This window comes from Echinops telfairi, unplaced genomic scaffold (assembly GCF_000313985.2).
Source record: "Echinops telfairi isolate 266 unplaced genomic scaffold, ASM31398v2 ScPeMD7_7467;HRSCAF=8505_0, whole genome shotgun sequence".
NCBI lineage: Eukaryota > Metazoa > Chordata > Mammalia > Afrosoricida > Tenrecidae > Echinops > Echinops telfairi.
In genome coordinates, this window is record NW_022111367.1 from 11,616,994 (window position 1) to 11,631,280 (window position 14,287).

Here is a 14,287-nt window from a genome sequence, read left to right on the forward strand (position 1 = left end):
GTATGTGTCTGTATTGATACCTCTATGAATGTCCTTAGCCTCCTAGTTCTTTCCTTTAATTTCTTTCACTTACCTCTTGTCCCACTATCATGTTAGACCTTCATTCGGCTCTGAGTAATTCCTCTAGGCAACACTGCACTTGATCAAATGCTACCAGGCATTCTATGCCCTCTTCACCATCAATTTTAGATTACTCGTTGTTCCCTTGTCCCTGGGCTTGTTGGCTAGCCCCTCCTTTTCTTCCCCTCCCCTTCTCCCATGTACCCCCAGAACTATCAGTCCCATTATTTCCTCTTTGGGAATTTTTTGATCCTGCCTATCTTATATAGGTAGACATGAAAAATAACAACAACAAAACCAACCTATAAATACTTCCAGGTCTGTCTGTTGATCTTAATGAATGTTTTCAGATCAAGTCTGATGAGGTGCCAAGCCCTGCCCCCAAGTCTGTTTTTGGGATCCTCAGGGGTTTCATTGCTTTGCTCCCCTTGCTGCTCTGTTGCACTCCCTTTGTGTTTTACCCCAGTGTGTGTGTGCGTATGTGTGTGTGTGTGTGGGGGGAGGGTCATACTGGGTACAGTTCCAGAACTATGTCTCCAGTGTTGTCCTCTGTGGCACTATGGGTCAGTGAGGGGACCCCAAGTCTAGTGAAAGAGCCAACCCTATGGTTCTCTCTGTGCATTGGCTTCTCTGAGCAGAAATATTGTCTTGGGGCTTGGTGGGCCAGGATGTGGTCCTCTCTCTCTCTCTCTCTCTCTCTCTCTCTCTCTCAGTTTGCTTTGGGTGCTCTGAGCAAACCTGCCCCTCTCCCTGAGCTGTATGTTCAGTGATCTCCTCTATAGTGCATTCTTCTGGGGAGGGGTCCCTGTAGCTGGGATTGGGACCTTTTGGAAACTCGGTTGGACCATATGTCTACATACTGGTTATACATATGGGATATAGACAGACACTTTTATTTTCATCCTATTTTTCTGTGGAATGTGGATGTTAGGGATAGAAGTAACAGCAGCTATCATAGACCATCAAATGACTTTGGGGACGGAGACTGTACAAGGTAGAATTAAACTGTGGCAGGAATCTGGATCCATGGTAAAGTAGACCACCATATCAACCTTGAATCACCTCATCCAACTTTTCATCAGAGAAAAAGGAATTCTAGCTCAGATTTATTTTGAGTGTTTTGTCTGCAGCTGAACTTAACACAGGTGATTTCAGTGTATGTATCTAATTATGTGCCTATCTTAAAAATATAAAATTCCCCTCTTGTAAATGACTAATATATGTACATTCTTAAATAGTTAGGAAATGCTGAAGTCAAAAATATATTAACCCCACCCCACCTAGAGACAACCACCACTTTCATTTTAGAAATAGTTTTCCAGATGTCTTATGATATCCTTATGAAATATCTTTTTTTGCAACAGTATATAGTCTACAAACTTTCATGTAAAAAATTGTAATGTTAAATCTTAATTTTAATACCTGACTTTATGTTCATAATTTATAACCAATAACTGAAATCAATACTGAATGCTCATTTTTTGTTTTTTGTAAACCAATGTAAAAATGCTTTCATAAGCATCCTTCAATGTACACTTTGAACGTTATCCAAAGTTTTACTTAAGATCAATTTTTAGAAGTAAAATTTCTTGGTCAAATAGCATGTACATTTTTTAAAACACTTTAGATCCAAATTGACAACCATTTTCTAGAAAAGAAGTTCTGATTTGCACTCATAGGAACCAGATGGGTGAGGTTTTTTTTTTCTCCTACTTTGGCATAAACAATAGTGATTAGCTTTATAAGAGAACAGAGTTCAACATGCGGCCAGGTCAAAGTGCAGGTTCATTACAGACAGGGTCTATCATCGGGAATAATGAGCTAAGCAGTCATGGTGAGTAACACTGGGGACTCTTGGAGCACAGATCCATGGGCTGAGTCTAAGTGCATGTTCTACAACTGAGAACTTATATAATTCTGGGGAATTAATTAACTTTATAAGCCCTGTTATTTTTCTTTTAAATCTACAGAATGGACACAAAAGTAGTATCTATAATATGATGATGAAAAGTAAATAAGACTCCTCATAAAGACATTAACAGCACTCAATACATGTTCACTTCTCTAATAAGGTATTTGATAATTTAGTGTGAAGTTACTAATAACAGCACAAATGAATCTCCATGAGGATTCTCCTCATTTTGCAATCACCTGGGAAGCCAGGGAGATTTCAGTTTGGGAAATTGTTTGCCACTGCTAGAGCTTTGTAAAAAGCCAATTGATTTACTAAGTAACTGAAAATGCTTTGGGGATTGTTCTACTGCAGGAAAATCATCATCATCATTATCATCATCATCATCATCATAAACAATAATATTTAAAAAGATGAAAATGGGGAGAAAAATAATCTTGGTAACAGGGGAGCCTTTAACAACTAGCTTAAAATTACAAACCCAGGAGAAACACACAGAGACATATACAATGAGGCTTTAAACTTTCATTGAATTCCATTTTCCCACTCATTTTTTAAGTCTCCTAGTGTGTGTCTCTGTAAAATCAAGCCTTACATAGGCCATGAAAGAACTACACCACAGGACCTTCAAGGCTGTAAGCTGTAGGAAAACAGATTGCCACATCTTTTACCCTTGCAGCGGTTGCTGGGTTTGAACCACTTATGTTTCTGGTAACAGCTAAGCATTTAGCCACTGCACTACCAGGGTTTCATATGTCTGCATTGCACATACACATGCACCCACAATACATTTCTGTGTGTGTATATATATATATATATACAGTACACATCTAAAGGGACTTCTAAAAGATTGTGGGAAAATTCCATTATCTTTCAATCCCATGTTCCATGAACATTTGAAGCCTCATGTACGTACACACACACACACACACACACACACACACACATGTTTTTATAATACAGAGGAAATCCTAAAGTGTTTGATATAATTTATTATGCCAGCCTGGCCGATAAATACAAGTAGGATTAACTGAAGGGCGGAGAGATAATGGCTCGGTGAGCCTTGCCTTTCTTGTCTCTTGCTCTTTGATCATCAGACCAGTGTGTGGCTGCCTTGCTCGTTCTTTGCCTCAATTTATAGGCTACACTACCTGTGGGATGCCTAGCCTTTGGGCTGTGTCTCTGTAAGTTGAGGTCCCTTTAAGGCATCTCTGGAGCTGGGGACTGGCAGTTGGGACTGGTGGTTAGTTGCCAGTTGGTGATCTGCCTTGTGATTGGCTGCTGTGCTGAGATAGCCTCACTCTCTCCATAAACAGAGGGCGCTCTGGCAGCAGAGAGGACTGCTAGTCTCTCACAACTCTGAGCCATTTGTAGTGCTTATAATTTAACTTCATTTCTTATATATTTATCTGTATATAATTCAACAGTTTATTTCTTGTTATATATCTAATTATCTGTATAAATAAATATATTTAATTATCAGCAATTTGTTTTTTTATCTCTCTAGAGAACCCTGTCTAACACAGTGTTCAACTAGAGGTATTTGAAGTTATATGTTCTTTGGGTTCTTTCAAAATAATCACTGTTTTGGTGGGGAGCAGAATCTTCATTTGTTTCAAGTGTCATGACATCTACGATCTACTTTTTCACGCAACATTATATACCTACACAAGGGGTAGTTTTGATCCTTTAGGAATTCACATTCTAGGAATGTTAATGAACTGTAAAGCTGGGAGGCCAAGGAATCCCCCGCCCCCAAGTCATTCCAACACTCTTCAGCCATCTGTTACAATTGGGGGATACTAATTCAGAAAACACATACCAGAAAAAGTGCTCAATCAGAGATAATGGCAGATGCTGAAATTTAAAACTGTTATATATCAACCACTCAATAGGGGGACAGTTCCGGACCATGACTCATATAGAAAAGTGAGGTTTTCATTAATTGCTAGAAGCCTGCTGTGTGTCTCCTATCGTGATGCTTAACAGAAATGCCTCCTGGTTGGATCTTTAAATGAAGCAGTTCCCTCCATTCTCCTCCTGACCAAGTGAGATAAGGTCACCCCCCATGTACCATGGCTCTCCCAGTGACTACAAACTGGCAGCAGGCATCAGGAGGGAGACTGCTAAGGAATGTGGACTTGAGAGAAATACGTAGGGTATTTCTTTCTAACTCGTCAATCATTCAATCCCTGGAACAATGGTGGCACGGCAGTCTCATTTTAGATGGACATATGGATCTTTCTGAATTGGAAGTTTGGCTCTTGTCAATAGTAACTGGGCATCTGGTTACCCACGTCCAGTAAGCATGAGGTTGCAAATTTCCCAGGTCCCATCAGTGCTCCCCCAGACTCATGATCACTGCTCTGAAATGCCCACAGCGTGTTCCTTTGGTGTTTCTGTTGCGTACTGTCTGATGGTTCCCTTAACACTGTTTGCACTTGATTTCTCCTGGAATTTGTTTCTATGCTGTGGCCCGTTGTTTCTAGGCTGTAAATTTGGTGGTGATCAATCAATTGATTAAAGAAAAGTAAAAATCAAGAAATACTGTGTTTTGCTATTTTTCAAGGAACTGATCTTTTGTAACTGGTCAATATTAGAGTCAATCCTACTGAAATGTCTGAAAGCGCTATCCTTGTACAATTTGCTTTCTACATATATGGCTTTCTTAGGAAGTTCATAGACTAGCAGACGTGAACAAATACAACATGCCCTGTTTTAGGTAGAATGATTCAAATAGAACGGCTCTTACTCTATACTAGAGAAAGGCAAGAATTGACTCCATTTCTGAATAGCTATGTGCCTTACAACACTCATCTTTGTTTTGTCGCCCCAAAGCCTGTTTTATTAGAATTAAAAACTTGTGATTTAGTCTTGAAAACTATTTAACGAGAGGCCCTTGTGCAGAGTCAGTCAGATTTCACAAATGTAGCAGATTCACAGATAATGCTGCCTCTCTTGCATCTAGTGGCTGTTGAAGGCCTGGGAGGAGCCTGGAAAGCCCGTTGCTAGGCTACCTAAGTGGTGTCTTACCAGGAGCTGACAGCAGGAGCTTTGGTTGCTTAGCAACCAGATCCTCAGCCCCAGAGTTTTTCTTAATGAAGGTTTTTCACAATTCTCTGCATGATTACCACTGCAAAGGATGGACGCATTCCCTCTGAATTACTGACTTCTTTCCCCTGATTAATTATATTTGCATTAACATAATTTTGTACAACTTTGTTCTGCCTCCTCCTAGTTTCCTTTCTACTGTAACTGTTGGCAGATTTGGCGATGCTTCCAAACACTATGACCCTTGCTGTTGTTTGATATATAAGATTATATAAGATATAATAATTTATATATAAGATATAACACAACCATCGATTAGGTGCTTTTCATGAGCTCTTGACGACATTGAATATATATTCCGGGCTGAGTCCAGCGCGTAGACGGCTATCGAAGTCTTGATGTCTGCAGCAGAAAGCGCGTCCTCCCGTGTTATCTTGGCCACCGACAAGCCATGTAAGAATTGGCTTGACTCTTTTTATGTATCTTTGCTACAAGAATGAGAGACTGAGAGGCATCTGATTCCTGGAAAGCTCCGCTGCTTGTTATCTGCGACATGGGGCAGGCCGTCCTGTGAGCGTCCTACCAGTCGGGCTGCTGAGCACAGGGTGTGCAGTTGGGCTCCACAGGGTGCTCTGAGGCAGAAAGATGAGGCTTTCTGGTCTTGGAAAGAGTTACAGCCTCAGTCCTACTCTATCATGTAGTCTCTAAGTCGGAATCGACTTGACAGCAGCGAGTCTGCGTTTGGATCTATGACATAACAAAAAAGCTTTCCAGGAGTTTGCTCTGTGCTCTGTGAGCATATGAATGATATCAATAGTATTTCATGTATAAAGATCGGGCTGATGTAACTCAGTCCTTTGCAACACCATAAAGAGGATGCATAAAGCTTTTTTTTTCCAAATAGTATATTATATTGCTTTTTACCATATAATTATTCAATAATTGATTTGGAAGTATCCAAAGTAAAATATATAATTTGTTTTTTCAGCTCTCTTTGCCACAATATAAGTATACAAATATTTACAGATCTATATTAATTTTCTCGGAAAGTTTAATGTTAAAATCATCATTGTAGTGAATTAACTAAAGTACTTCACCCTTGATTCTGAAATTTTTATATTCTCTCTTTTATCAAATAGCAAGCATTCTCTTTTTTCTTCCTATCAGAAGTGCACAAACACCTGTCCTTCCTTTTTGTATCCACCGCCACATACACTCACACGATGGTGTATATAAACTGTTCTTTTAAGTAATAACTTTCCTGTTGCTTTTAGTCAGATTACAAGGTACTTCCAATTTCTCAAGGGCACAGAGGTAACCAGTGAGTAGATTGGGACTCCTTAAACATCACAGGCATTCATGTGTGCAAGAGAGGCCCTCTTCACAGTTTATTAGGCTATAAATAATTAGTTGTGACTTATAGATTTTTCCATTTCCAAAATTGAATCCTAAACATATGAGCTGCATTGCCTAGATTCATAAACAAATACTCACACATACTGGGAAAATCTACAGTCGCTATCGGTTATCAGCCATCTCCTCGAAGATTTGTGGTAGCAACATCAAATCAAAGGTACCTACTCAATGTGGCTGGGAGTACTATTTGCATGTCAAAACCATCCATAGGGTTATTACGTTATAGATACCCTGTCTCTGCCACCAGGAAAGTCTGATGTAGCTGTTCTGGGTTATGCACTCAACACCTGAATTTTTAAAGAGCTCCACAAATGAGTGAGATGGCATAAGCCAGTATAAGAAAGCTTCTTTATGTGCTTGGATGGTCAGGATGGAGAATGTAAATTGGTGCTTTGTTAAGCAATTGATGGCTAACCAAAGTTCACAGTTCAAACCAACCAGCTGCTCCTTGGAGAAAATATAGGTCCAGCAACTTTAAAGGGTGGCTCTATTCTGTCCTGTAGGGTCACTATCATTGGAAACCAAATCAATGGCAATGGACTTGGTTTGGTATTGGCAGGTCTTTGAGATCATCTCAATGCTACTGTACCTGTGTGGTGGCTGTTGAAGTAGTGCTGCTTCTCGATCCCCACATTTGTTGAAATTGCACTCTGATTTCTGCAAACGTTTCAATGATGACAGCAATAAACACATTCTGAAAGAGAGTTACAAACCACGTTTACCAAAGCCTGGGAAGGGAAGAGGGTTCTACAGTCAAAAAACAAACAAAAGGTCTACAGAAATGGTCATAAAACATAAGCTATATTTTTAAGAGCATTAGCAGTACCTTGACAAGCCAGGCCAGGAAGAAAATCAAAGTGATGAAATAGAAGTAGGAACGCCATCGGGGAAAGCTGTCGATGGCTCGATACATGAGGAACACCCAGCCTTCCTGCGAGGCGGCCTCATAAACCGTGAAGATGCTGGTACCTGAGCAGAGAGAGAAGAACAAGCTCAGGTACTTCTGACTTTCAAAAGGAGAAGGCAGGTTTTTGTCTTTCTCTTTTGTTCCGAAAAACAAAGACTATCCATGCCCCTTCACTGTGTGCTAAAAGCTCTTCTACAGGAATGAACACCATCTGACGCAGTTTATTGTTCTTATTGCTTGAAGACCTTGATTAAAGTGTGTTGACTTCAAGCACCTGCAATTTCAACATCTCTAGTGATAAAATAATTTTGTGTTATATCTTCAGGCTGCTGAACACATTGAACGATTCAGAAAAGGGAAGCAGCTTTCACAAAGTATTGGCATAATAAAGAAGATCGTCCACTGTGGAAGAATGCCTCTTGGGGCGTATACACTTTCAGAAGTGCTTGCTGCAGGTGTAATGAAACTAAATCTGAAAAGTGGGTGTCATTTGAAATCCTGTTTTCTTAGGGAAACAAAAACATCCTAGGCTCCAAAAATGAACATGTTGGAGCCTGTCTTTGGATTTCATGGTGTTTACTTAGCACCAAAATGTAAAGTTGTAAATTGTCAACTAGTATCTTATGAATATTTTTTTAAGATAATTGTCTCACTGAAGACAATTTTGATATTTCAAAGTACCGTAATAAAAATGAACACTATGTGGACAGATGTGTGTTCATTTGGCTACAAGAACCTAAAACACTGTGTAGAAAAAAGAAATTATCAACCATCAGAAAGGTATGGAAATCTAGATGGGGGAAAAATCAAATCAAACCAAAAGCAAGCAAATGAAACAAGGGTTTGCTATCTATCTACTAGTATTCAGTTCTGGTTGCTGAATCCGACATATGTGGGTTTTATTTTCTAACCAGGAGATGAACTGACACAAGTTCTTCTATTTCCTAGGCAATGCCTTACTTACTATCTTCTGAATCTCATAGGTGGCAGAGAAAATTAGACACCTGGCTTGGGACAGAGGAGAGTAAGTGGTATTTGACAAAAGGTAGATGGGCAGGAACTCAAGAACAAGTGTTGTCGTTTTCACCACATCCCTGGTGTCCCGAGGAGCCAGGGAGCACAGTGGGTTACGCACAGAACACAGCAGCCACTCTTGGGAGAAAGAGGGGGCTGTTTACTCCTACAAAGTCTTCTCTAAAGATGTAAAGTCTCGGAACGCAAGGGGACAGTTTGACTCTTTCTGATGGGGTTGCAATGAGTAGGAATCTTCTCAAAGGCAGTGAGTTTTGAGTAAAATGGTCATATTTCTGACTAGAACTTTTGGTCATTTTTTTAAGCCTTTGTTCCAGGTAATGGAGGCAGCACAGGGATTATCACGTTACACCGACGCTGAATCCCCAACAACCACACACCCAATGCTTTGATTCAGAGAAATGAACGAAAGATAAAGGGACCCAGTGATCTACCTGAGGTTCCGTGGTTAGTAAAAAGTGAAATAAGGGTTAGAATGAAAATCCTCGACATCTAAGGCCGATGCTTTACCAGTACTATACTAGAAAGAACTCTATGCTCTGATTTCTGAAGGCTGAGTTCCTGAACAATCTTTATCACTGATTTTCTACGTGACCTTGGACAAGCTTTTTCATATTATTCTTTCCCTATTTGTCAAAATAGATATTCCCGCCTCTTTATTTTGTGTGTTTTGAAAGAAAGCTTTGTAGTATATTTCTTTCATCTGTGGCATATGGGAAATATGAACTGGCAAATGCTGAATTTTGGAAAAAGTATGCACCATGTAGGCACTTGTTACAGGTTTCTGTGCTAATTCAAATGCTCCCAATTATTATCTGAAAGCCCTTAGCAAATTATTTAACCTTTCCCCCTTTTAGTTTTCCCAATTAAGATGGTAAATGATAAACATACCACATATTGTGGGAATAAATGGTTTAATTTCTGTTAAAATATTGGCCTATATTGACTCTTTCAAATATAAACTATTATTATAATTGCTATAAAATGGAAATAATTATCCAGTACTATTGTGTGAGAAAACATATAAAATGCTATCAGAAGTATAGTATTAAATGAAAAGCTTTTTATGAAACAAATATATGCTGTTGTTCATATTGCTATCCTAGTATTCTCCTACTCAAGTTCTTCTACTAACTTATCTATTACTATAAATGAGTTAGCTATTAGATATAGACCCTTATACTCATATGTCGCGATGGGGGTCAATCAGAAAGTATTTCTACTAGGGTTCTAGATAATCCATGCATGGGTTTATTCCAAAGAAGCCATTTGTAGACGTGGTGTTTCCTCAGTGAATGGCTGCAGGGTGCTTCTCTCAGCCAGACTCTAGTGTTAGTTTTATTCGGGTGATTTCAAACACGGTTGCTACTGATAGTACCTGCTGGGCCTGTTACATTTAAGGCAGACAGGTCAATTCAGATAGTTATGGTGACTATTTTTGGAAATCCCAAAGTTGTAAGATTGAAAAGAAAAAGTATGACGTCTTCCAGGATTTTTGTCTTGTTTGGATGCACAAACAATGCTCATGGAAGCAGCCATTAAGAGATCAAAAGGTGCACACGCCATTGGTCAAATTTGCTGAATAATGCTTTTCAAAGGTGTTGGAAGCTAAAATGTTATTTTGAGGGTTAAGGTGTGCCTAATCCAAACCATGGTATTTTATGTTGCTTCGTGAGCACGTGACACTTGGACATTGCGAAGAAGAATTGATGTGTTTGAATTGTGATGCTGGAGAAGAATATTGAAAGAACCATGGACTACTAAAAGGACAAACAAATCTGTCTTGGAAGAAGTAGAGCCAGATGCTCCTTAGAGGTAAGAATGGTGAGACTTCTCTCATGGAAAGTAGACATGCTTCCAGGTGAGACGAGGTCATGGAGAAGGACATGATGCTTGGTAAAGTAGAGGGGCAGCCCCAAAGAGGAAGACCCTCAAGGACACAGATGGACGAGCACAGGAACAATTGTGAGGACGCAGGACCAAGATGTGCTTCCTTCCATTACGCATAGCATCAGTGTGGGGCAGACCCAACTCATGCGCCCGAGCTACAACAACACAGCGGAAATTGTGAAAGGATTTCTCCAAGGGCATAGTATGACCGTTGGGGGTCTTTAGGAAGTTTTTAGAAAATAGAAAACTGTGCTGTTGAAAACGAGGCCAAGAAGGCGGAGCCAAGGAATTCTTTTCAATCATAGTAATACACCTGTTCATTCTTCCAGGGTTACAAGGGATGTATTAGAAGAATTTCTTCGGAAAACTGACCTCATCCACTCTACAGCCCTTATCTTGCACCTTCAAACTGATTTTTATTTGTCCAATCAAAAAACCGTTAAAGGAGTAAGATTTGCATCCTTAGAGGACAGAAAGACCGAAGCTACTATTTTCCATGCTAGAAAAGACTACAAAATTCTTCTGGGATGGGACAGAGACGTGGAAACATTGTTTTCAGAAGTGTAGCTTCACCTTTGATCTTCTGGTTCCATGAAGGTTTCTATGATATCATAACATACTTGTTAATTTATCCTTGTATTCTAATTAAGCAGACTTTACAACTAGAAGATGTGTGTAGACACAAGTCCAAAGTCAGAAGAGACTTAGTCAAGAGGGCTGATTTCTTCTTTGAGCCTTTGCGTGCAGGCAAATGAATCAGATCACCTGGGACCTCACTGGACACAGGACAGCACTACCACGAAGAGAGATGGAGACTCTTGAAATAAAACCCTAGAGCAACAATAAAAGCTTATTCCTCTCTCAGCAGTGTCTTTTACGTGCTTGTTGGTGCAAAGTACTTCATATGAGATATGACTTCATATGTTTGCTGTGTTTCATTGTAGAAATTATATAACGAGAATTGATAAGTCATTGCTGGAACAACTGGATTTTCAAAAATGTGGAATTTCAAGTCCCTCATTAGGTTGGTAGGTAGTTAGGAGGGGAAAGGGTATACATTAGCAATAACATTCTATTGAAAAGTAAAATTAATAAAAATGTCCAAAAGTAAACAATCAAACCGATTTTTTTAGGTTTCAAGTCTTAAATTTCCTTTTTATCTTTACCATGTTATGTATATATTTTCTCCTCCTTGAAACTGGATTTTCTTAAGACATCATTTCCTCCAATAATTCTGAATTTAGTTATTTTTCATTCGGATCCAATATGGCCATGTTGTTGGAGGAAACTCTCCTCAAACAAAATTGATGAACAGTAGAAGAGACTCACGAAGCTGATTTCTGGGCATCCCAGGAAGAACCGAAAACCCTACCTACCCCGCTCTGGCATTGCGGATGGAAGCCTCAGCACAAAGAGCCACCCCGCCGCCCAGCCAAAGCTGTGGATTCTGCCCTGACGGGAGGCCTGGAGAGCTGTCCTTCCCCAGTGCTCCCGGACTCCGCCGAGAGGGGTGAGGGGTGACCTTATGAATTGTTTCCTCACCCACCCCTAACGAGCATCATGGAGGGCATTAGAACTGGTACTTGGTAGAGAGGATGAGTCTGTGTGGGGGGTCCACTGGCTTCCACACCATCGGGTTCAGAGGGTGACAGCACACTCATTGCTGCCAGGGGAGACAGGAGAGGTGCAAATTAGGTGTAGGTCCTGGAGAAGAGCAACATTAGGTGAACCTGCATTGGGGGGACAGGGAGGGTGCTGGCACCCGAGAGTTGGAACCTCCACATTCCATGGACTCAGGTTCAAAGGTGCATGTCTACTGGCTCCCAACCAAAGGAGAGAGATTTAAAAGTGACCCCCGGCCCTGCTCTGGTGTACAGTCTCTGTGAATACAGGAGGGCAAGGGCGCAGTGTCTTCCATGTTCTCTGCTCCCCCCTTTCATCTTGGCTGTATTGATTAGTGACCTGCACTCCTTGAAAACTCAAGAGCTGATCTCAAAGCCAGGATCCTGATAAGGGGCAGTATTTAATTGTCTTATTCTGCTCAAGACAGACGAGTGTCAACGTATCTGACTACCCTCGACTCTTCAGGAGTTACAACGGACATTTGAGAAACACATCAGAACAAAAAGAAGAGAAACTAATGGCAGAGAAAATAGTTGAAGAACTATTCATTGAGAACCTCTATAACATTCTGACCGCAGAAAGTATCCAGTAATCTCAGAGAACCTCACAGAGAATGAACCCCCAAAGCAAATCACCATAGCACATTAGAGTCAAACTTTATATCATCGAAGTAAAGGAAAGAATGCTGAGACCAACCCATGAAAATAGAATAATAATCTATAAAGGCGAACCAAGGTAGGAAAGACACCTTGGTATTTGTACAATGATAGCTATGTGGACTGATGGATTAGAATTGAGAACCCAGAAATACAACCAGAGGCCTATGGGCATCTGGTTTATCATGAAGGACTAAAACATATTAAGGCGGGAAGAGATAGAGTTTTCAAAACATAATGCTAGAAAAATTGGATCTCCACCTACAAACGAATGAAACAGGATTTGCACTTTACACCATGTAAACAAATGAACTCAAGATAAATTAAATATTTGAATATAAACCCCAGAACCAGAAGGCTCATCAATGAAAAAATAAGGGCAAACATAAAGGCATTAATACAAGGGCTACGTATACCACCACCATAATGAAGAACGCCGGCACTGACGAAGACAAATAGAGATCTGGGGCCTGCTAGAAAGAAATATGGTATTTATGAACACCAGCAGACTTCATAGAAAGAATAAAAAGAGAATCCCATGTATTTGGCAATGGTATATGAAATAAAAGGCTAATTTAAAAATCCATAGAAAACTACAACACGGTAGTAAGAAAAACCCAGTTAAAAATGGGAATAAGACATGGGCAAACAATTTAGTAAAAATGACATTCGGGCAGCCAGGATCATATGATGAAATACATTGATTAGCTTTAAAAGACACACAAATTAAAACACTGATGAGATTACATTTCATAGTTATGCTCTGAGGAAAAACAATTGTAAAAAGAGCAAATAATAAATTCTGGAGATGACGTGAAGAGATTGAAATGCTCCTATATTTCTGGTAGGATTATAGAACTGCACAGCCACTAGTGTGCTTCCTTAAACAAATGCAAACGTAAATGCCGTATAATCCTGCCATCTCTCTACTTGGTATACACCCCATAGAAATAAAGAACCAAACACAAACAGGTGTGTGCACACATAATTTCTATAATAGAAAAACAATGAAAACAATCAAAAACCCTGTTTGTGGGGACATGGATAAATAAACTCTAGAACATACAGAAAATAGAATGTTGTGCATCCTTAAAACACAACGATGACTCTGTCAAGCACCTCACGTTATGGACAAACGTGGAGGACATAAGGCTCAGTAGGGCTAGTTTATTTCATAAAGATAAATAATTGCTGCCCCATTACTATAAAGAGGGTAAAAACCAAGAAAACACCTGGTTTTCACCCCAAAGGAAATGATTTGAAGACTCTGACCAGGTCAGGGGCAGGAGGGCCATGCAGCTCAGTGGAGAGGGAAAAGGCAACACGAGGGAAGGTGAGAGAAGGGGCGGGTAGTAAAAATAAAAAAATATTGTTATTTTTCCCCTAAGGGATTATGATTCTAAATTGTAGTATGATAGGGAATTCATGCAAGAAGATGGGCTTTAAGATAAAGACATGGACTAGACCATACTTAAACAAAAAACAAAATGTCAACATAAACAAAAGAGACTTCTTTTAGTAATGATTTATATGCACCAAAAATTCACACCATTTTTGCGTTTGTGGACTGAACACGAAGGACAATTTTAACACAATAATGCATGTCATTTATGTCCCTTATTTTCCTTCAAGTTAGTTGAACTGAAACAGAAAATGGCTATAGAAATCCATTATGAATTACCTTTAAATAACTTTGAAAATTGACCATTTTCAGGTAAAATATGAGGGTTGTCAATACAA

The 14,287-nt window shown here is 39.7% G+C and overlaps 1 protein-coding gene across 1 annotated transcript in view; it reads right to left on the bottom strand.

The window, feature by feature from the left end:
- Positions 1-14,287, bottom strand: part of NALCN (sodium leak channel, non-selective) — a 440,927-nt gene that overhangs the window by 297,026 nt on the left and 129,614 nt on the right. The window contains exons 7-8 of the mRNA XM_045283767.1: positions 7,266-7,408; positions 7,029-7,133 (exon numbers count right to left, since the gene is read on the bottom strand). Coding sequence (XP_045139702.1) covers positions 7,029-7,133; positions 7,266-7,408 — 248 coding nt within the window. The remainder of the gene's footprint in view (positions 1-7,028; positions 7,134-7,265; positions 7,409-14,287) is intronic.